The sequence below is a fragment of the Gouania willdenowi genome, chromosome 1 (genome assembly GCF_900634775.1).
Source record: "Gouania willdenowi chromosome 1, fGouWil2.1, whole genome shotgun sequence".
Classification (NCBI taxonomy): domain Eukaryota; kingdom Metazoa; phylum Chordata; class Actinopteri; order Blenniiformes; family Gobiesocidae; genus Gouania; species Gouania willdenowi.
This window is the reverse complement of record NC_041044.1, coordinates 24,349,419-24,372,001: the sequence shown is the minus strand read 5'-3', so window position 1 is coordinate 24,372,001 and position 22,583 is coordinate 24,349,419. Positions and strand designations below refer to the sequence as shown.

General features: G+C 35.9%; 1 protein-coding gene across 4 annotated transcripts in view; it reads right to left on the bottom strand.

Annotated features, from left to right (window-relative positions):
* LOC114471859 (myosin-10-like) overlaps positions 1-13,655 on the bottom strand; it is a 44,678-nt gene extending 31,023 nt beyond the window's left edge. For 2 of the 4 annotated variants that reach the window (XM_028460819.1, XM_028460845.1), the window contains exons 1-7: positions 13,498-13,655; positions 8,945-9,291; positions 5,929-6,085; positions 3,391-3,418; positions 2,954-3,056; positions 2,484-2,513; positions 1,718-1,735 (exon numbers count right to left, since the gene is read on the bottom strand). In XM_028460819.1, the coding sequence (XP_028316620.1) occupies positions 1,718-1,735; positions 2,484-2,513; positions 2,954-3,056; positions 3,391-3,418; positions 5,929-6,085; positions 8,945-9,289 (681 nt within the window). In that variant the 5' untranslated portion in view covers positions 9,290-9,291; positions 13,498-13,655. Of the gene's footprint in view, positions 1-1,717; positions 1,736-2,483; positions 2,514-2,953; positions 3,057-3,390; positions 3,419-5,928; positions 6,086-8,944; positions 9,295-13,497 lie in introns of those variants that run through there. The other 2 variants (XM_028460827.1, XM_028460835.1) reach the window with 2 other exon arrangements.
* Positions 13,656-22,583: the final 8,928 nt, after the last annotated feature.

Genomic DNA, 22,583 nt, shown 5'->3' with positions numbered 1-22,583 from the left:
GAAGAAGAAAAAGTGGAGTGCAGCAAGCTTTCTTTGTTAAGTTAAGATTAAAATAACCACAAAATAACAGGAAATTGTGAGTTTCACTGACAAATGTAAGTTCAAAAGACTGACATGCAGACATACACAGCAGACAAAAGTAATGGTGTTTAAATAGGTTTTCACAGGTAGGTAAAGCTAACAGATAATAAATTAAAAGGAAGCTGGACTCATTTAAGTGTGGTGTAATGGCACAAAATGTCATTAAATCAATGCTTTTTTATGGTACTGCATACAAAGACAAATTCTTAATTTTTTTAATGAAATGTAATCAGTCCCTATCAAAAAAGGGTGGAAAAACCTTATTGAAAATTTTTGAAAAACTTCTTACAAATAATAAAATAAATAAATAAATGCTCTAGTAGCTGTGAGGTGTTGCTACACAAATCAGTTTGACTTTAAGATTAATATTTCTCCCTGCTAATTTGGTGTCACTTTTTGTCATTTTCAAATTATTTGATGAGCTTCTGCAGTGATTTTTGCAATCTTTATCACAAAATTGTTTTTCATATAATAGTCAATATAGACACACCATTGGAACCAGTTCAAAAACCCAACAACCTGTGAGTGAATTATTTTTAAACCTAGAACACAATTATTATCCTAATTTTAAAATGTCAAAAATGTTACAGTCTGTTTTTAGAATTAACTTTTTTCAATTTATTTACTTTACCAAACCAATTTAAACACATGTTACAGTTTTAACTTTTTTTAGTTTAATGCTTTCAAAATTTCAAAAACATTTCAGTCACATGTTTTTCTGCACATGTCCTCATTACAGTGTAAATGTTTAGGAAATACAAACAACTCTTGCAGACTAAAGACTAGTAATTTAATGATAGGACAAAGTGTTTAGGATTCAGTGAGAGAAAAGTTCTGGCTCTAAGTATTGGCAGCGGAGAGTTGAGACCACCAGCCTTTGTTTCTATATAAACACAGGCTTGTGGTGCAACATGGTAGTTTAATTTGTTCATTGGCCTCCTTTACTCCTATGTAGCCCACTGAGTGTTTACAGACAAAAAGCAGATTAGAGCCACCAGTAGAGGTCTAATAGCCACATTAAGGGTCGGCACGTCAGACATCTGAGAGCCAACAGATCTGCTTCTCCACATGAGATGGTAAACTGTAGTAAAGCTGGACAAATATAGACAACACCAGTCTTGTTTACTGCTTTTTTTATGTATTTTTTTAATCTTAACACATCTCATTCAAATATTTTTACATGTAAACTCAAAATGTGGTACAGATGGCTGGATTAATGTTCAGGTCAGTTTCAGTTACAACAACCCCAGTTAGAGATTGTCATCAATGAAGATTGTGGGTTTGTTTGAGGGGTTACCTTCATTATAAATGAAATTGGTTGGCTAGTGTATATATAATATATATTGAATACGCGGCCATAGTCTATTGACTGTCATACAACCCCTTTTAACCACTGTTGTTTTTGGTGCAGAACTTGAAATAAATAAATTAGTAAGCACAAAACGTGCACAGCATGCAGTGTAAAAGTCAAAAATCAACCTAGAGCAGTCGGTTTATGAAATATGAAAAGCAACAACAGTCAATGACAGCAACAATTATTAGAGAGTAATTATTAGGTAATAGAAAAAGGCAGCAGAGTGGGAAAAGAACCCATTTGATTTTGTCAGTGAGGTGAAAAAGGTGAGACTCTACTCACATAAAAAAGGGTTCCACTCTGTTGGATATGGGGAGATTCAAATGTTAAATGAATAATGGGTATAAGGGAAAAACTGCATTATTGTCAAGGATACAGGATAGTTAAAAGTTTAAATTTTAAAAACACTAACTTAAAAATGTAATACAGATGTTGTTAAAAACAGTTTATTCTGGTCCTGGACACCCAGGGTACTGTAGTATCTGAAACACTCAATTATCTTAACCCTACACACATCTTGTACCGCTAATAAGTCAGTGAAGAGGATAACTGCTATGTGCAATGCTTTAAACTTTAATAGTGTGGCTACTAACTCAATCTTTCCTGCCAATATGACAAATGTGAAATTATTGCTGTCTTTTTACAGACAACTGAATACAATCTGCACAGACTTTTGGCACAAATAGAAAAACAACACACGATGACAGCTAAGTTCTAACAGTAACGATTTCCGGCATGCACATGGTTTCTTTTCACTGTATAATTTCACAAATAATGCAAGCATATATAAGACAATTAAACAACACCTCAGTACAAACATGAGAAAAGCAAAAGCTCTATAAATTTACTTACAACTGCATTTTGTGCCTGACAAAGATAGGGAACAATTGTTTGCTAAATGTACATTCACTGTGAAGTACTGATGATACTATTAACAAGTTTTTAAAGGGCATGTCAATATTGCCAAAAAATATATATATATCAGGACAAATGCTATTTCAACTTTCACATAAATACAGCAGGTAAGAAAACACTTTTTAAAACTTGCCTGTGGTCTCACTTGTTTAGGCGACTCGGGCTGTTACGGATAAAAACATGTCAATTGTTAGATGATATGTGCACAGTTCAGGTGCACAAAGCCACTGCAGGAGCAGCAACAGCACCTGGTAAAGCACCCATGAAGAAGCCTAAACAATCCCATCCAAATATCTCAGCAAAGTTAGTGTCTCTTCTATCAGGCCTGCAGTGTTGTACTAATAACTGATTAAAAGTACCATTTTAATGCAAAGAAAAATGAAATTTAAAAGGACGTCTATAAAATGTGATTTTCCATCTGAATCCCTCTGTCACACTAGAGCAGATGAAAATCACTGGCTTGGGAGTTTATGTTTACATTTATCATCTGATGTCTGCTGCCTAATTGAAAAATCAATCTTTATTTATAAAAAAGTGCTCTTCATACAAAGAATGCAGCTGAAAGTGCTTTTACAAAGTTATGACACCTTGCAGAATACTCACAGGGATGTTGTGGTCTTTCCTTCCTTTATGTGACGAGGCAACATGTGCCAGGTACTGAATGACCTTTTTTGTGTTCTCTGTCTTACCAGCTCCCGACTCCCCTCTGCAAGGCACAAAAACAGATAAGGCACACTTTGCACATCTTGCTTTCAGATGATTTATGAGAACTACAATATTTTGTCATTAACTAATAAAATCTGCTTGGTTTGACTTAACATTCAACGGTACAGTGAATAAAAAACTTTTTATGCAGTGATTGCAATAATATGTTGGCTTCTGTGTAACTCATAAAGCTTAGATTTTAATTCTTCAGCAAAACTTCATAAAACTGTATTTTAACTGTATGCTAGCAAGTTCTCCGTCCTCAGAGTATTAATGTGTAAAGAACAACTATGTACTGCTAGTTATGCTGCTGACTTCTTAGTCAGTACACTTACGTGCAAAGAATGGATTGGTCCTCTCGATCTGTTGGAAAAAATAAGAAAAATCGGTAGAAAAAATGTGAATGCTGCATAAATTAATTAATTAATTAATTAATTAATACAATACAATACATTTATCATTGGGGAAATACTACATTTATCCAGCGATTCAACAATTTTAAACACAATTCACAGATTAAAATGTATTACTTTTAAAAATGTAAAACCTTGCCCTTCAGACTTTTGAAGAGCTCTCGTGGGCTACCACACACCCATTTAGTAAAATACCTCCAGGTTTGGCACTTTGTTATCTCCGAACAGGGGAGCCATCTTCAACCATTAAAAGAACAACCTTTAGATAAACTTGTGCATTGTAAACAGCGAGTGAAGGGATTTATATCCTACTCTTATGCAGGAATTTCTCAGATTATAGGTTGGGAAGAGCTAAAAGTGAAATGTAAATGGGAAGAAGACCTGGAGTGTAATTTTGAAAAAGGGAAGTGGGAATCATTGTGTACTAGTAGTCAGTGTTTTTCTTTTCATTCTAGACATAAAATTACACAATACAATCTTATTCATAGAACATACTATACCCCTGACAGGTTACATAAAATAATGCTTCAATACTCCCAGTTTTGCCCAAGATGCAAATCGGGAATAGGAATGTTGGTGCACATGTTTTGTAGTCCTCCTGTGCGACATATCTATGATGAAAGTCAATAAAAACCAACTCAAATTCATTAGAATAGCCCTCACCACAGCCAACAAATGTATAGCTATACATTGGGAAGATGCATTACCCCCTACATTTGCCAGACGGACGATTGAAGTAGCATCATGCATACCAAGTGAAAACATTATGTACAATTTGAAGGGTAAACCTGGAGAGTTTCAAAAAATCTAGGGTGGCTTTCTAACATATATGGACACGATGTCCACAATACGGTAACCCTTTCATTTTTAAACAAGTATTATATTTCAATGTCATATGGTTGATAAGCATGTTTATTCAACTTTTGGTACTGTTTCTAGTTTGATTTTCATTGAATGTAACTTCCTTTCCCATTTCTGATATTTACTCCCTTACTGCAACAGTCTTGTTTATGTTATTTTGTTGTTAAGTTTATTGTATGATATACTGAAGGCTTGCATTTATTCTTACCCTTTTTTTTAAATTTGGTACACACTCTGTAGGAGCTCAACTGTGTGGACACTTTGAAGAAACTGTTGAAGACTTCACTTTTCAGAAAAGCTTTTATTTAACTGGATTTAAAATTGTTATTATCCTTTTCTGAATGCTGCTCCTATGATGTACATGCACCCATGTTTTATTGTGCTATCATGATGTTGCAGTTGTAATAATTTCTCCACAGCTCTGTGGAGCACATTGTAATTTTATCTGTGAAAAGTGCTTTATAAAAAAATAAATTAATTACTTACTTACTTACTAATTAGAAATGTAAGGGTAAAACAAGTTTTCTTTTTTTTTTAGACAGAACAAGTAAAAATGCTAATCTACACAGCTGGATATTCTCATTTATTAACAAGGCTGCTGAAATGTTCCGGGTCAGAGCGGAGCAGCAGCTGGCCTTCACTAATCTCCAACCTACAAACCTCCTTTATACCCACAACCCTCTTTGTTCTAATAGGACCACAAATGGGTTGGAGGAGTAGTATAAAAAATTACAGGTCAGGTCTCTATGCTTAGAGAATACTGTGGAGCCTTGCAGCCTTTTGAAGTGCCTCAGGGTCGAGGTCACCGTCTTTTTCTTTTGCTCAAGAAATAAACATGAGAAGTAGGCTGAAATCAAAGCATCACTATACATAGGATTTGCCGATTTGCCGAATGCATTTGTAGAAAAAACCAACAAAGATAGTACATTCAGGCAAAGACATGATTAAACAAAGAGTAAACAGATGCAATGTATCGGAACAATCTAATACACAATAATAATGATATAACTAAGCCACGTTTCCTAAACCTTCTTCTGTGAGACCAACAAATGAGAAATGAAGAGCTTAAGAGGAGTGACTGAACTGTCCAGTTTGTCACCACCCCCACTGGTCAGCCGTCACAGTCTCACAAAGGACGTATTGTCCAGCACAACGGGGTCACCCTCACTCTTCTCACTGGTCAGACTCAGAACACAGTTAAGTCACTGCAGAGGCTGGAAGCATGGCCACTAGCAGGAAAGGATGTTTGCAGACATTGCTCAACATGTTTAAATAAAGCAGCCTAGGTGCCAGAATTCTACATATCATGAAATAGCAATTTTTTACACCTAAATACAAATTATAGATATGTAGGCCATTGATAAAACAATTACAGAAAGACGGTGTGAATGATTATTAAAACATTTAAATGAAAAAAATCAAATATGGTTCTTGTATTTAATAAACAAATTGAATTATTTGTGTAAAACCAAATAATTGATACAATTTCAAATTAAATCAAAATTCTGATTCAGATGAGACATTTGAATGCATGAAATATGGTTAGTGACTTAGTCACAAAACAAACCTGTAAACTTGTCGCTAAAAGCAAAAACTCACCTTGCAGCATGCATCTGTATGCAGACTCTGAAATGGCGTATATATGAGGGGGCATTTCATGCCTCTTCTTGCCCCTGTACATCTCAATGATGTTATCTGAGTAGATAGGCAGGTGTTTGTACGGATTTATGACCACACAGAAGAGACCAGAGTACGTCTGCAAAAGAAAACGCAACAGGGTTAGCATACTTACAAAAAAGATAAACATTATTGGAATAAAAAAAACTGTATATGGTACGTATGTTGATAATTTTGTGGTAAGTGATTATAACAAATGATTAAGTTGTGAATTTCATAAGCAAGTTTTTTTTTTTTTTTTTAAGAGGATTTTCCTTTATTTTCTTTACTCTGTCATCTTTCAGGGAGTGGGTTTCTAGTGGACTTCATGGGGCCCTGTGAAATATCCAAAGAAAGCTTTAACTGCTGAGTGGACTAATCGCACAACAAGCATCCATACAAGAGTCTGATATCACAGGGCTTAAAATAGCACTGCAATAACGCATGAGCACTTGGCCAGAGACAAGTGCTGGCAGAGTAGTCTGTGAGATACATGATATAATATAATTATGACATTATAACAAATACTGTTAATATTATAAATTATAAAAGACTGTTAAAAAGCCATAATCTGATCATAACTATTAATAATATAATATGTACCTGCCATCCTACTTAAAATACATATTCTTATCATTTATAGATAAAAGATGGCGCTATAAACAATGTGTGTGAAAAAGGGACAAGTCACTAAATGGCCAATAATCCACTATAATTTAAAAATGTTCGATTTTTTTTTTTATAAATGAACTAAAAATTAGTTTGACTTAAATATTCAGTCACTGAGTGAAAATGTCAACAAAAATTTAGAGCAAATGCTGCACACCCCCAGTGGTAACCCCTCCGCTGACCCCCTATGGTGGGCACAGCGGCAAGCAGTCAGCCCAGACATCCTGACCCAGTGAAGACCACAGGCAGAGGGGAGAGGGATGACTCAGCTGGATGTCCTTAATGGAGGGTGTCAGGGGGGTTATTTGTGGGATTAGGTGGGTTTGTTGGTAATGGATGGCTGCTTCTAGCTGTTAGCAGATAGAACAACACACTGGGCTTGTATAAAATTCCTGACACTCTGAGCTCATTACAAGAGGATGAAATTGACAAGTTTAAAAGATTTTTTTACCCTTTGGATGGAACAAGATTCTCTAAATCAAGCAGTGCTTAGAGAAACAGGGTCTCAATCACTGGGATTACATTTATAGGCACTCAGACCTCATGACTGAGGGCAGCTCTTCTCTATTTAGTGTTTAGACAAACTGAGGTTTAATATTGCAACTTTTATTAATTTCTATTTTTTGTCTTCGGCCATTTCCTCAAACATTGCCCATCCTTTATATTTTTATTTGTGCGCAAATAGTCTGAAGATTCCTCTAAATTTTTACTTGGTCTAAATCTTGAGGTGCTCCTAATCTCACTCAGCAGAACTTGATTAAAACTGTAAACCTGTCATTACTGGTGGCTTTCGCCTACTTAAGAGACGGAGCTAACCCACATTCAAACTGTTGACAAGTAACATGACAAAACAAATTTTAAAGAATGCAACATTGGCGTGGAATAACACTTTCATTTAAGACAGCTTTCCAGATTTGTAGAAATCAGAGCATGATTCTACATGGGATATAGAAGAAGGTATGTCATAACTAGCTCATAAAGCAAGAAAACCCAGATGTGACTAATCTAAAAAGTGGATAAAATAAAGTTTTAAATAGGGAGAGGGTTTTTTTGTTTAGTTTTTCCCCCCAAAGCCATGACCATAGCTGTATAGATATGACTGACAAATAACATTTTTAAAAATGATATTGAAAATGACTCACACGGTTCTGTACAAGTAACACATTTTTAGACCAGGCAGAATATCACCTTACTTGTCAAAGAAACTCCAAAAAGAGCAAAGATACACACATCTGTCTCTTCTCAAATGTTTTTTTGTATCTTCATTATTACTTTTTACCAGAGACCATAACTTTACTTTCCAGTACTTCCATTCAGAGTCAAGATATCAAAATTAGCCACCAGATGTTGTAGCTTATATCATCTCGTTGGCTGACCTTTGATATTCCACTAGTTGTGCACTGCTGTGCAGGAGTTAGTGAGCGCTGCGTGGTGTCCCACGAGTCTTCTTTTTTGTACATACTGGAGAGGCAGGCCACTGATTACATACTCTAGAATGTTTGTTTTCTAAATGATGTGCAATACAACTAGAGATGCAAGCAAACTATTCCTTCAATCACATTAACTGTTTTCATGTTTGTGTACCGAGTAGTATTGTCTCGTATGTTTTGACCTAAAGGATGACATTTAACAGCCAATTATGTCTCTTTTGTTGAACTTTTTTTTTTTTTTACATATTAATGTATTGTGGTTGTGTTTAGATTGTATTGGCTGTTTATCAACCTTGATCACAGGACTGTAAAATATTACATTCTACATTTGTACATCTACTACATTCGCAGTCAAACCTCTGACCGTGTGCCTTGAGAACATTTAACTACACTGGAGAGCCCTGTGGATTTCAAAAGTGTGAATAAATTTATTTCAGTCCAAGCACCTTTATTGTCTTAAAAAATACCTTTGATTATTTCTTTGCAAAGTACATAATACAGTAAACAGTTGATGAGAAAAGAAAAAAGTGAATTACATTCTGCTGTGATCTATATTCTCTGAGGGTTAGAAACAAGAAGAAAGAGTCAGATATAGAAAGGGTTGACATGTTTTTTTAGGGCCAATACTGATTGTTAGTAATTAAGGAAACCAATATTTATAGAGAAGACTGTATAAGTGCCAAAAGAGCGAGTTTTTAAATAAACGTATTTAATCGGCTATCATGGAAAAAACGGCCGATACCGATTATTACAAAAATCCAGAATTTAGGGTGATATTATCGGCTGTGCCGATTATTGGTCGATCCCAACAACAAAAGACACTTATCACAGTAAAAATGTCATTGCAATTTAACACTTACATAGATCAGGCCAGAGTAGTATCGGTCTTTGAGGTTGTGAAGCACAGACGCTTCATTCAGGCAGGTGAGCTCAGCCATGTCCTCCACCTTACTGAACTTGGGTGGGTTCATCTTTTGGATATCGTCCTTGTTCACCACAGCCTTCTTCCCATTCTCCGCTAGCTCCAAAACCACCTCTTCTCCGCGCTCTTCGCGAATGCTTGCAGCCTCAAAGCCGTGGCGTTCGGATGGGATCCATACCAGCCTCTTGGCAGTCCAGTCGGCCTGTGCGGCTGGGTTATAAACCACAGCGCGGTCCACAAAGAGGTACCGCTCTGGGTCCTCCTGCCCAGACCTCTGCGACATTGCTGCTGGAAACCAGTAGCAAAACACCGTTGGTTACTTGTAATGAAAAAAAAATTGGAAAGTTATTACTTTTTCACGATAAATATTAAACGACAGTTTAACAAGTAGAAAACATAGAGTGCTGAGTAAAAAGGTTTAACTTTAGTTTCTAACCAGAAACTTGCATTAATATATTCCAGAAATTTGCATTAATATATTCTATTTATGAGTTATTAACTCACTTAACTTTTCTGTACACAATTGTTATAAGCATAACTTGGGGAAAAAAGGGTAAAATACTGTATGTCTATAGTATATAAGTTCTTGACACAAAAAGGCTGCAACGTTACAAACACATTAGGTTCTAATTTTGGTTACAGAAAGTCAAATCAGTTGATAAAACATCAACTTTGTTTTATTTAAACAAGTGTAAGTAGAAAAGGGACAGGGCGTCTATCTGTGCCATAAACACCAGTTAAAATAAAATGTAATTACTACTCCATGACCTTAACAACTGATGCCAGGAAAAGTCCATCTTACATTTTATTAATCTGGGACAACCTCATCTAGGATACTGAACTGACAATCTAGTGCCATGCACACCAGGCGCTATTTAAATATTAATCCGGATCAGGACATGCAATCTGGGGGATCAGTGTGTAGCTGCCCTGTAGCTGCTCCCAGTCTTCCTTCATTCATCTTATGGATACCACAAAGAAATCTTGTCTGAAATAACAATGTCACAGACTGAGTTTACCTCGTACTGAGATCGATTATGAGCATGCGCACTACCAGCAAATGCATTTTTGCTAGTTCCGCTGTGATTTTTGCTACTTCCGCCGTGCTGAGTCAGTGACAATCTCAGTTAACAACTTGAGTAAAGTATGAATAGGAATAGTTTATTCTCCAAAAAAAAACATGATTATAATATACATTGCAATCTGATCATGACAATCATATTTTTTTTTTTCTATCATTGGTCGATTTTTTTTTAATCGATGGTCGACTGATGTAATGTTTTAAGCATTTTTTTTAATCAGTACAGGACTCTCTGTATGACATTGCGCATGGCAATTCCAGCACGGGTACATCTCAGTACATAGCAGTCAGGTAATACTAAACATATTAAACTGATGTAAACTCAGAATGTAGGTTTATCAGATTCCTTTTTACACATTGCGGATTTTAAGTCTGTGTGTTAATTTTTTCGAAACACAAATTAACCACCCATGTAACAGAAAATATAGTGAAAATGCATGAAATTCTCCCAAATCATTTAGGTGAGGCAAGGGTAGATTCCGTGTCATATTGCCAATTCTGTTTCAGGAAGTTAATTAATTGATTGCCGTTTGTTTTCTGTAGACACAGAAAATTAGATCTTCCTGGTAATTATATCAATCAAAACAAGTACTCAAATAAACGAAAAGGAAAGCAAGAGAAGCAAAAATAAGAAAGTGTCTATTTGTACGGTTGCCGTTAGAGGTGTCCTGATACGATATCATTATCGGTAAGATATTAGCCTGAAAACGAATATCGGATTAAAATTTCCGGATTTTCTTAAAAAAAAATTTTTAAATTCAATTGTAGAATACTGTAGATATTACGTTGAAGGTTAAAAATTATGTAACCAATTGGTTAATAATAAATTGGTCAGTTTTTCCTCATACCTACTGTTGCTGACTATTGTTCTTTGTTTGAGTAACATTACTTGATCAAGCCTTTTCTAACATTCCTCACTACAAAATAAGTAATTATTATTTTTTTATTAAAGAAAAGAGAGATAAAAAAAAAGACAACAGATTTTATTTTTTTAATGTATGATTCATGCTGATATTAGATCAATATTGGTATCAGCCGATACGTTAGGCTGCAATATCGGAAATCAAAAAGTTGTATAGGGACATCCCTAGTTTTCGTACGGACAACCCCTGTGCTATTGGTACGGTTACCAAAGTACCAGTATGTAGCGTCTTAGGGTTAGGTTATAACCCAATATTGCAACAATTTTTAGGGTTAGAGATAGGTTTAGGGTAAGGTTTAGTCTTAGTCACGCGACCTACATTGGCTAATGACTGACCTATCACGTGACCTAAACTGGCCAAATAGGGGCGCTGTGTACGGATAGAATGGCGGTTTATTGATACGGCAACCGTACGGATAGCCACTGCTGAAAAATAATGACAAATGAACTGAAATTTAAATTGACCGCAACATTACATTATTCAGTTCAATATTGCCTGATATTAAGAGGCGATCAGAATTCTGCAGTGCAGCCTGGACCATCTGATGCTTCATGCTGCCTCCCACACCAAGGTTTTTAAAAGAAACCATGACGCATCTGGCTTTACTTCGTGTTGACCTACTTATATACAGAAACATGTTTACTTACAACCAGTATGCAATTTATATAATCTACACCTAAAATCCAGTAGTTTTTCATGTTCATATTGTTTAAATGGTTAATTCAGAAACTATAGGCATTAAAACAAGTATCAAAGCATTTAAAAACACAACATTTTTATAACAAAAATGTACTTTTAAATAAGATTAATAGTACAGTTATATATATGTATATATTATATATTGATTTTTAATACCTAAAACTTGCCTAAAGTGGATGAAAAAGCCCCTTCGTGCAGTGATTTAAGTATGATTTAAATTTTTCTCAGCTGTTTATAATTTTTAACGTTTTTGAAATTGCACATTGACAACTAAATAGCTTATCTTACAAGTCACCAGATCACATTGTTCAATCTGAATATAGTTAATAACACTAATGCCAAAATCCATTGCTTATCGGCCAAACCACACTGCAGGACATTTTCCATCTTGCCACAGTCCTCACTGAAAATTAGTAAAAAATGTGTGTGGAAAACAGCAGAAGAAATTTGAAAGTCATCAGGATATCTTAGTGAATTCATACGGTAACAGCTTTGTTTACATCCATTGTTTTTTTGTTTGTTTTTTATGGTATGCTCATAAATTCCTTTTTAATATAATGTAGATTAGTATTATTTAATCACTCATGTATGAAAGCGTAGAGCTGCTACAGGGGTGAATATATTTTGGATCACTATATTGTATGAACAATAAGGTATATTGTTTGTACAATATAATATGTTTGTGCAATATAATTATATTGTTTGTATGATATAATATAATGTTCGTTTGATATAAGTATATTGTTCGTAGTCGTACAATATAATATCATGTTTGTACAATATACTATATTGTTTGTTCAATATAAGTATATTGTCCGTACAATATAATATCATGTTTGAAATATAATTATATTGTTTATAAAATATAGTGATCCAAAATATGTTTTCCCCTGTGGTAGCTCTATGCTTCCCGTACTCATTCAAACAATTCGTAACAACAGGGTTTATTTTCTTGTTGCATGAGCTACATTGTTTTCTTACTGACTTTCAAACTATGTAAAGTTAAAACATGAATCAGAAATAGTCCAATACTTAAAAAAAAGCATATAAATACATTCTTGTCCATGTGTATGAGGTATTTTTAGGTCCTTAAGAGGGCTGACCAATTGATGCTTCTCTGGTTTATATAGGTTTATTCAGCTCTGCAGTGGCTGCTGTGGCTTGTCTAAATGATGCTTGAGTCTTGCTGTTCAGGTCAAAGAGCAACTCACAGTGTCTAAGTCCAGCAGCAGCAGCAGCAGCAGCAGCTAGGTTATGTTAGCCTGCTAACGTTAGCTCAAAGTTGGCGTGCTGAGCTTTACACCCCAATTATACGTGTTAGGACTTCTACAGCACAGATTATTAGATTAAACATAGCGGGAATTAATCTACAGGAGCACCTAGGATTTATAATTGATGATAAGATAAACATGGGTTCACTAATAGAGCACATTTTGTGCAGAGACGGGAGTCTAAGAGATGAAGTGTGCAGCCTCCCATCATGGGTGTGGGAGGCTCCGTCTGGGTGGGATAAAAGCTGGCGGACAATGACCACACTACTCCTCCACAGCACCACCTACTAACGCATTACCAAAGACATCTAAACAAGTCTATATATTACTTCAACACCGTCTGAAAGTGATTCTAAACAACAGAGAGGCCATGCCGCACCGGCTAACATTAGCAGAGCTGACGGTCCTCCATCATTAAAAAGTCATGGCAGAATAATCCGCTAGCTAACGGTAACGGCCGCTATCCGCGACATCCTCAGTGAAATCCAGCAGCAGCACGGCTTAGTGCAGGACTCACCGCACACAGCAGGAGAACAAGAGCTCCGGTGAATCTCAGGATCCAACAAGCAGCTTCAATATTCCTCCGTAGATCGTTAAAACGCTCTCTCATCAGTGGTACTCCCACCATCCAACAGCCTCTCAACCAAACCCTCCCGGCCCGCCAGGATGCACCAACGCGACGCTCTCCTCTGCGGCGACGCCCACTTCATAGACGCAGATTTCCAATTGGCTAGAGCAGTCGGACACCTCGCTGTGATTGGTGGAAAACTAATTTCCCAGCCTGAAACTCTAACCACACTGCAGACACAGATATCATCACCGAACGAATGGTGGGCTTCTGAGCGCGCGCGCGCGCACACACAATCTCTTGTTTAAGATAAACCTTTACTTTTTGAATATGCGAAAATATGAAGGTTTGTATAGTCTCTATAGTGGACTTTGGATCAGGGGTGTTCTAGAGCAGTGTTTCTCAAATGGGGGTACGCGATGCAACTACAGGGGGTTATTGAGAGAGAGATGTTGTTTTAGTTAAAAATGATAATCATAATAATTTTGATGGAAACAATCTTGATTAGAACATGAAAGGAAAATACAAAGGTCAGTCTTGGTCTCACATTGCATGAGGGAAATAAATCTATTCTGGAGGCACGAAATCAGTGTTTTTCAACCTTGGGGTCGTGATCCATGTTTGGTTGTCTGGAATTTAAATGGGGTCGCGTGAAAAAAAACCCACAAACGGATTAAAAATATATTATTTAAATTTAAAGCAACACACAATCTTAACGGTATTCTATACTTTCACTTCCTCAAATGAAAATCTATTTAAAATAAAACTCACTACAAATATATCTGAGCTGGCACAACTTGGCACTAATCCTGGCCGCTCTGTATTTGTAACGCAGTAAAACAAACATGATCAAAAATGTATTCCAGAAGGAAAAAAAAAAGTATCTTTGGGGTCGCCTGAAATGTTTGATATCAAATAGGGTCACGTTCCAAAAAAGCTTGGGAACCACTGTGCTAAGCACTGTTCAATTCCACTTGTTTACAAAATGATATTATTTTAAAATGTTATCACTTTTACTGGTATTCTGAGAGAAAATGTAGTTGGACAAAGGGTGTAGGGTACTTGGATTCAGAAATTTAAAAAAAGAGGGTACTTGAACCAAAAAAGTGAGAAAACCACTGTTCTAGAGGCGTGCAGTCCTGCATCATGGTATGAAGCAAAAAAAAAAGGAAGAAAAGATAAAAACTATAAGATGCGTCTGACAAAGGCATATATTAGAGGTGGCCAGAGTATTCACCTTTATCACTTCAATGTGAATAAAAATACTGATACAGCTTGTCAAAAACTACTCCAATATACTGTAAGTAAAAGTAGCTCAGTCAAAGTATGACTTAAGTGAAAGTACTGAAGTATTTGCGTTTAAAAGTCACTTGAGTATTGAAAGTTAAAAAAAAAAAAAAAAAACTCAAATAAAAAAAACACTGATGCACAATCTGTTACATGTTTATAGTACTGTAGTACAGCTGAATTACACTGTTGTGTTTCATTAACTACCATCACATTTAGGTTTGTGTTTAATAAAACCACATCAAACATAGAGCTGTTCAGTGAGCTCAACAACACACAAATAAAGATAAGAAATCTGAGTTCACTAATGAAGCTGCAGCCATCAATACAGCTGTTTTATTTCCAAAAACAAATCTAACAAACAATTGTATTATTACAAGGAACATTTCCGACAAATACTAAAGAACTAATAAAATGCAAAGTTCAGTGCTTCTTTTGTGGAGCTAATTAGACTTTCTATTGCCAGCATTAAAGTGCAGCTTTTGGTTTTAAAAACCTAAAATATAGTCATGACAATGTCTTTCTCAAGCTCAACCTTTGCCAAAGTGAATGTCCAACCAACAACTATTAGATGATGTGACCTGCCTCTGTGCATTGCTCTGGTAATGACGAGCATTAAAGCTAGAATAAGGACAACCTATCATGTACAAAAACTTTTTAGTATCAGAACTGAAACAATGAAAATAAAACCTGAGCAGAGAGGAAAGAAAAAGTACTTAGTAACGAGTATCCATAGTATCCATGTCTTTTAGATGTACAGGTAGTGGAGTAAAAGAAAGAAGTATCCCCCTTAAACAATATCAAGTAATGTGCAGATACACAAAAACTATTCTTAAGTACAATACTTAAGTAAATATACTTTGTTACTTTCCATGACTGTATATCAAATAGACTAAAAATGAAGTTCAATAGGCGATGTGAGAGCTACCATAATGTTTGATAGGTAAAGATGTTTTTTTTAAATTTTTTTATTTTTTTTGGCAGTCTTCACAAACAAAAAAAAGTACAGAACAAACACTCAATTGTCCAATTCTTCAGCCGAAAGGGTGCAGGTTGAAGCAAAGCTATTATATACAGTACCTACCTCATCACAACAAAACAAAACAAGGTTCTCTACATAATATCACACACACAAAAAAATACTTAACTTTTATGACTATTTTCACAATATACATTCAATATATATTCTGCACAAGTTTCATATATACAGTTTATGCATTCACATCAAACATATATACGTACACACATATACATACATACACATGAATGTATATGACATGTACATAATATTAATATTATACTATTTCATATTTACGACACACATTTCATCAGTTAAATTTAGAGTGGCAATATATAAATTCGTAAAAACCTTTTATTATGTTTAAGTATCAATATATTCTATACCATGATATACATATTAAGTATTATTGCTGTCCTAGGTAAAATTGTTGCTCTTATTTCTTATACTTATTAACGATATACGATTTAAAAAGCTTTTTAAACTGGTTTATGTTGGTGTTGGATTATGTCAGCATATTTCAGGCACTACTGTGATGGAGCAGGTGGGAAATCAGGTCAGATCTCAGATTAATAAAAAAGGTTTGGAAATGTGCAGAGAGGGGTAATACAATTGAAATTGTTGCAAAGAAGAGGAAGACTACAGGGGAGTATAAATAAATATATAAATATAGTTGGTATAAGGCTTTTCCGGGCAAAAGACATACTTCCACAATAACGTAAGTTAAAATTGAAGATGGTAACAGTTCATAGTTATATTGTCCTATATTTATAATGTTTTCCATTTACACAGGACATTTGTAATACACAGGAAAACTTAACTTACAAATTAAATGGTAAACATTAACAAAATTTAAGTATGTACATATGCAGGATGATAAATATTTTAATTATTTAAAAAAAAACAAAAACACTTGGATTCTTTATAAAGGTGGTAGTATCATTGTGAAGATAACTCTTTATGTTCGATCAATTGTTTGGTTTAATCGTCAATCAATCAGTTAATCAGGGTTTGGACCTTTGGACTTGCACTATCACAACTGACCACTAGAGGGCAGGCAATGACTTATGTAAAACCAGTGGTGAGGATAGTGGGAACTAATGTCATAGCATTGCATTAATATCTCTGTAACTACAAGTACTTTAGAGTACAGATTGATACGTTTACTCAGAAATGGGCTCAGATCCATTGTGGCAAAAACATCTCTGTCCTGCTGATACATTTCTCCCATTTGCACAGCCTTAACTAATGCCCTTATTAGGCCATGTGCTTTAATGTTCCTAAAGAAATGAGAAAATGTATTTCTAATTTAATGTTATCAGTCATGGATCTTAACTGCCTTCCTAGCTGTAGGAGAACACTGATGTTCCTGGAGAACTGAGGCTATGGGATTATTTGGAAACTAACTCTTGCTGTGAGAGAACGTTAAATTCTACTACTTTTTCATAATTGTAATCTACATATTTTGATTACCACACAGCAGGTATGAAGTATTTATCATAATCATTAACTTTTTCATTTACTGTAAATTTCTGATATGCATTGGCAACAAATTATTAAAATAGTTTGAAACATTTAGCATTTTAGTGTTTGAAATACATGCCTTTTTTTGTCGATTATACTCATGTCACACATCAGCCCATTCTTTTGAGGATTGGGAAACTGTCACGTAAATTAATCCAAATATTGTTTGGTACGTTCCAACACAATTTACATTTTTTTTTTTTTCGTGCTTGTAATGGATTTCCAACAGATGCATTTCAATCTGGTTATTTCCCAAACCATAACCCTAACACCATAACTAACCCTGAAGCATTACCATTTTCACCAGCTCTGATCTTAACCCAGTGATTCTCAAACTGTGGGTCACAATATATACAGTATATACACAGTGCAAATAGGATCACAAGTCCACAGTAAAGAATGTGCGCTCAACAACAAGCCTTGAACACACGCTTACACAGACGCACTATTTAAAAAAAAAAGAAAAAGGGATAGATATTGTTTTTGTATTGCACTTAAACAGTTACATTTCAATGCATGCTGTCTCTCATAATCACAAAAGCTTATTTTTTTAACAATTTGTTGAGCCAGAGTTTCACCTCATACTTGAAGCTGTCTCATGGAGCCTCTGCATGGTGTCTGAGTGACTTATTTCTATCTCAACAGGTGACAGAGTAACCCCCTCCCCAATCCTGGCGTGGGGCAAAAATGTGATTATTCTTTCAAACTGTGACAGACTCATTTCTCCATCATCACTTTGCTTCTGTGGTACAATAGAAGTGCTATCAGCTCGGATCTCCACCGCTTCTCTGCTTTTGTCTAGACATCATTTGATAGAAAATCACTTTTCCCTCCATGCTTTGATAAGAAATGGTAAACATGGACCCTTCAACACCACCTCACTGGATTAAGATGAGATAAATGTTGCAACTTTTTAATTTTCTGTTTGATGTGAGTCAATACAAACATTTTTAAATTGTTCTCAACAAGTTCATGTTAAAATATTTTCAAGTCAAAACAGCAATTTATACATTATGAAGACAGTGTAAAACAGTGGTTCATTTTTGTTCAAATACCCCATATCTTAGTACCCCCTTATGTCCGACTACTACATTTTGCTCAGAATTTTGTACAAAAAACAACAACAACTATAGAGCATATTGATGGAATGAATGCATGATAACACACATTATAAAGAATCTCATTTTGTAAATAAGTGTAATGAAACAGTATTTAGTGCCTCCTAAATAGATTTATTCCTATAGTTTTTATCATTTCCAGTCATCTCCCTCCTGATGTTGGACCAACACTGACCTTTGTATTTTCAGTTCATGTTCTAATCAAGATAATCTATATCATAATTTTGTGTATTTTTCTCTCATTTAGTGTGTCTTTGCTGTTGTTTTGTGTATTTTGTTGTTGTTTGTTCTTTTTTATACAGTATATTTTTCTTTTATTTTGTGTGTTTTCATTGTTGTTTTTGTGAGTTGCTGGTAATATTCAGTGATTAGCATTTTTAACTAAAAAATAACCATTATAAAACCTCATATTTTTAATGCTTTTTGTTAATTTTCCTCTCTCTCTCTTTCTCTCTCGCTCTCTCTCTAAAGTACCCCCTGTAGTGACCGTGGCTCAGGTGGTAGAGGGTTGTCTTCTGAGGTTGGGGGTTCGATCCCAGTACCTGACTATGTGTCGAAGTGTCCTTGGGCAAGACACTGAACCCAAAGTTGCTCCCAGTGGTCGACTAGCGCCTTGCATGGCAGTCCTGTCCCACTGGTGTGTGAATGTGAGAGTGATTGGGTGAATGAGCTGTTATGTAAAGCGCTTTGAGACTGCTTCAGTGTGGGGATAGAGCGCTATATAAAATCAAGTCCATTTACCATTTACCATTTAGCGCCATCGCGTACCCCTAGGGGTACACGTACCCACATTTGAGAAACACTGGTGTAAAACATTATCCAAGATCTTAGTTGGGTATTTTAGTCTTTAGTCGTTAGTATTGCATGTCTATCCAACAAAAAGATGATTGCATATTATCTCTGGTCTGAGGCTTCTACTACATTAAATCAGTGGTTGGAACAGTTGAAGTATACTGTATGTAGGCTCCATGTCTCACTGCAGGAGCAGAAGTAAAAGATGGCAATTTTTCAACAAGGTTTCATCAACACCTGTGGTTATTACATTTCTCAGATTGGGAGGGTTAACCTGCTGTGTCATTGTGAAAGCAGCACCAGATGAAAAAAAAATCAGCAGTGATGATGAAGCTCAGAGCAGATGGTAAATTCAATCTGTGCAGGTGAGTGTAAATGTATCGATATGTTTTTTGCCCCCCAAAAAAGAAAAAACTGTTACAGTTCAAGTTTTCCTCAGAAGATATTTTAGTAACATAACACAACAAGGAGTGTAGAAGCTAGAGCTAATGACTGCCTAATCTTTGGACCTGAAAATGTAGTATTTCTAAACAATAATAGTTAGTTTCATGACATTAATAATGGTTCACAGCAGTCAATTAAAACCACGTGAATTCATCCTGTAGAACATAATCACATCAAAGCTTAAGCATATTAAGTTCTAATGGTATTATTGTACAAATGAACTGGTTGACTCTGTGCAAAGCATTTTACTGTCTTTCAGTTTTAGGTTGATGTGTTTTTGTTTTCCTAATGATTATCATTCATCCAAAGGTTGCATTTATTATTATTTTTTAAAGATGAAACTGAAATCACGGCACACTGAATTAAAAAAATGACTATCAGACAAAACCAACACACGCCCAGGAAGGACTAAATCATTTCCACACAGTGCAATACATTTTTCTAAGTGATTGTGCAACACTGCAAACAAATGGATAGAAGATGACAAATATTAACAAAGAATAAAAGTCCCTTTAAGGAAGGAGCAAGTGAGATCTGCAGCCATGTGGAGGGAGAAAGATGCAGTAGCTATAAGAATGTCACAGAAAGTCTTGGTATAGCAGCAGGTGTGCAGGTAATGGACTGGACTAAGCTCTGGGATTAGCTGGAAAAAAAACTCAGTTAAACATTTTCAGGCAGAGCTTCAGCCTGTAACAGTGTTTGTTACTAGAGGACGTCTTTAAGCAACACCAAACACACACACACACACACACACACACACACACACACACACACACACACACACACACACACACAGGCTCACTAAAGCCATTTTACTTCCAAATCACACGGGACATCTAATAATAACAACCCATAGGCCAGGGTCTTCATATATTTTTATATTGGTGGTGTATGCATTACCTCCATAAGGGTGATATTTTTATTTGTGCTTATTTTTTTTGTTGGTCTGTTAGAAGGATCGCATCAAAAGTACTTAAAAGGCCCTTGTTACGCTAAATCAACTTTTCTGTGGTTTAAACATGATAAAAGTGCTATTTGGGCTTCATACACATGCCCAGTGTTTTTTTCATTGATTCCCTCAATCGTTAGTTAGAGGGTGATTTGCTCCTTTCTTACTGCAGGGTGAGCACAAACACCTCACTCCAATTTGATGATGCGTTCCCACTGAGCTGGAGAAGCCCCGCCTCCAGGAAGCTCTCTGTCGTGATTTACATGTAAACAGACACGCCCACGAAGGTGAGCATTTCAGCATTATTCGTGCAGTGCTATGTATGTATTTTCTACACTCTATGTATGTACCGGCGAATGCCCCGCCCCCACGCTCTGTCTCATGTTTATAAAGCAGCATGAACTCGGCTACGGAGTGGGTGGGAGGAGGGTGGGCCGTCCTCTGACCCTACGTCACCTTGCGGGGAGGAAGAAGTCAGTGTCCCGTCTATAGACACGCCCACTCATGAATGTGCATAAGTAGGATGCAAATCAGCCCGTTTGTGTAGAGTTGCTCAGAAAGTGACTTTTCAGAGGCTAAAACTCTGGAAAACAGGCGAGTTTGGGAAAATAAACCTCAAATACTATGTTTTTGGGGTTCTTAGAACAAATGGAGATGGGTGAAAAATAGCATGACATGGGACCTTTTAACGGATTTTGACAAGATTTTAACCAAATATTGACCTTACGCCACGGAAACTCCAATTCAATTTTATAGCGGATCCAGATGATTATTGTGCATTTCATTGCAATTTTTTGAAAAAATTGGGTTAAGGTTAGGCAGGGTTAAGGTTAGGGTTAGGGTAGCGAACGACACTTATTGACAGCCTTCATGACACCTTATTCATGCTAATGACAAGTATCATGTCATAATAATAACACTGTAATGTCAGCCTTATGTATAAAACTTCAAATAAAGTGTTTCCAAATGTTGTCATAGAAAGACTCAGCAGCAGATGTTTCCTGAAAAATGTTATCCCTTTATCCAACAATTTATCATTGTCTTCTGATGGAAAGGTTGGGGGTTCAATCCCAGTCTATACCTGGATATGCGTCGAAGTGTCCTTGAGCAAGACACTGAACTCCATGTTGCTCCCAGTGGTTGACCAGTGCCTTGCATGGCAGCTCAGTCCCATTGGCGTGTGAATGGGTGAATGAGTTGATATTGTTAAGAGTTTTGGGATTACTTCAGTGTAGGCATAAAAGCACTATACAAATCATTCATACATGAATGGAATTGCTAATTATAATTCTGTATTTTCATGACAAAGACTTGATGATAAAGAGCAGCATCAGACTTGAACATTTTTACCGAGCTATGACCTTGAAAAATTGCTCAGTATTTCTCTTTTGCAGCTGTGTTTATAGTCTCCACCAATATGTGATTTAAACACCACTTACTACAGTATAAGTTTAATGTTTTAACATTCTCAGCAGCTGTGTTAAGTTTTTTTGTGTCTTTTTGTTTGTTTTGGTAAAAGCAGCTGGGTTCGCTCATCAATGCAGTTTTGTCCTCAGCATCACAAACTCAACAGCTGGTATTCTTTTTCATCAGTCTCATCAGGATAGATTCATTCTTGTGAGCATAAAGTTAAAGCTATGAGATCTATAAGAAAGGTGCCACTATCGACCGCCCGTTTCAGGTTCAGGGCAAGTTGTGTTAAGTACAAGCTAATAACAAGTTACCTGCATTTAAAATGCATTATATGTTGTTATACCTAATACAGCTTCTATACAGGGAATAGACAGATTAAACTAGGGGTGGGGGAGTTAGTTTGTGAAACAATTTTACTGACAAATTGCTCTGTCACACTTGGAGGCACACATCTAGTCCCTATGTTTACTCTTGTCTTTATAGGATCTGA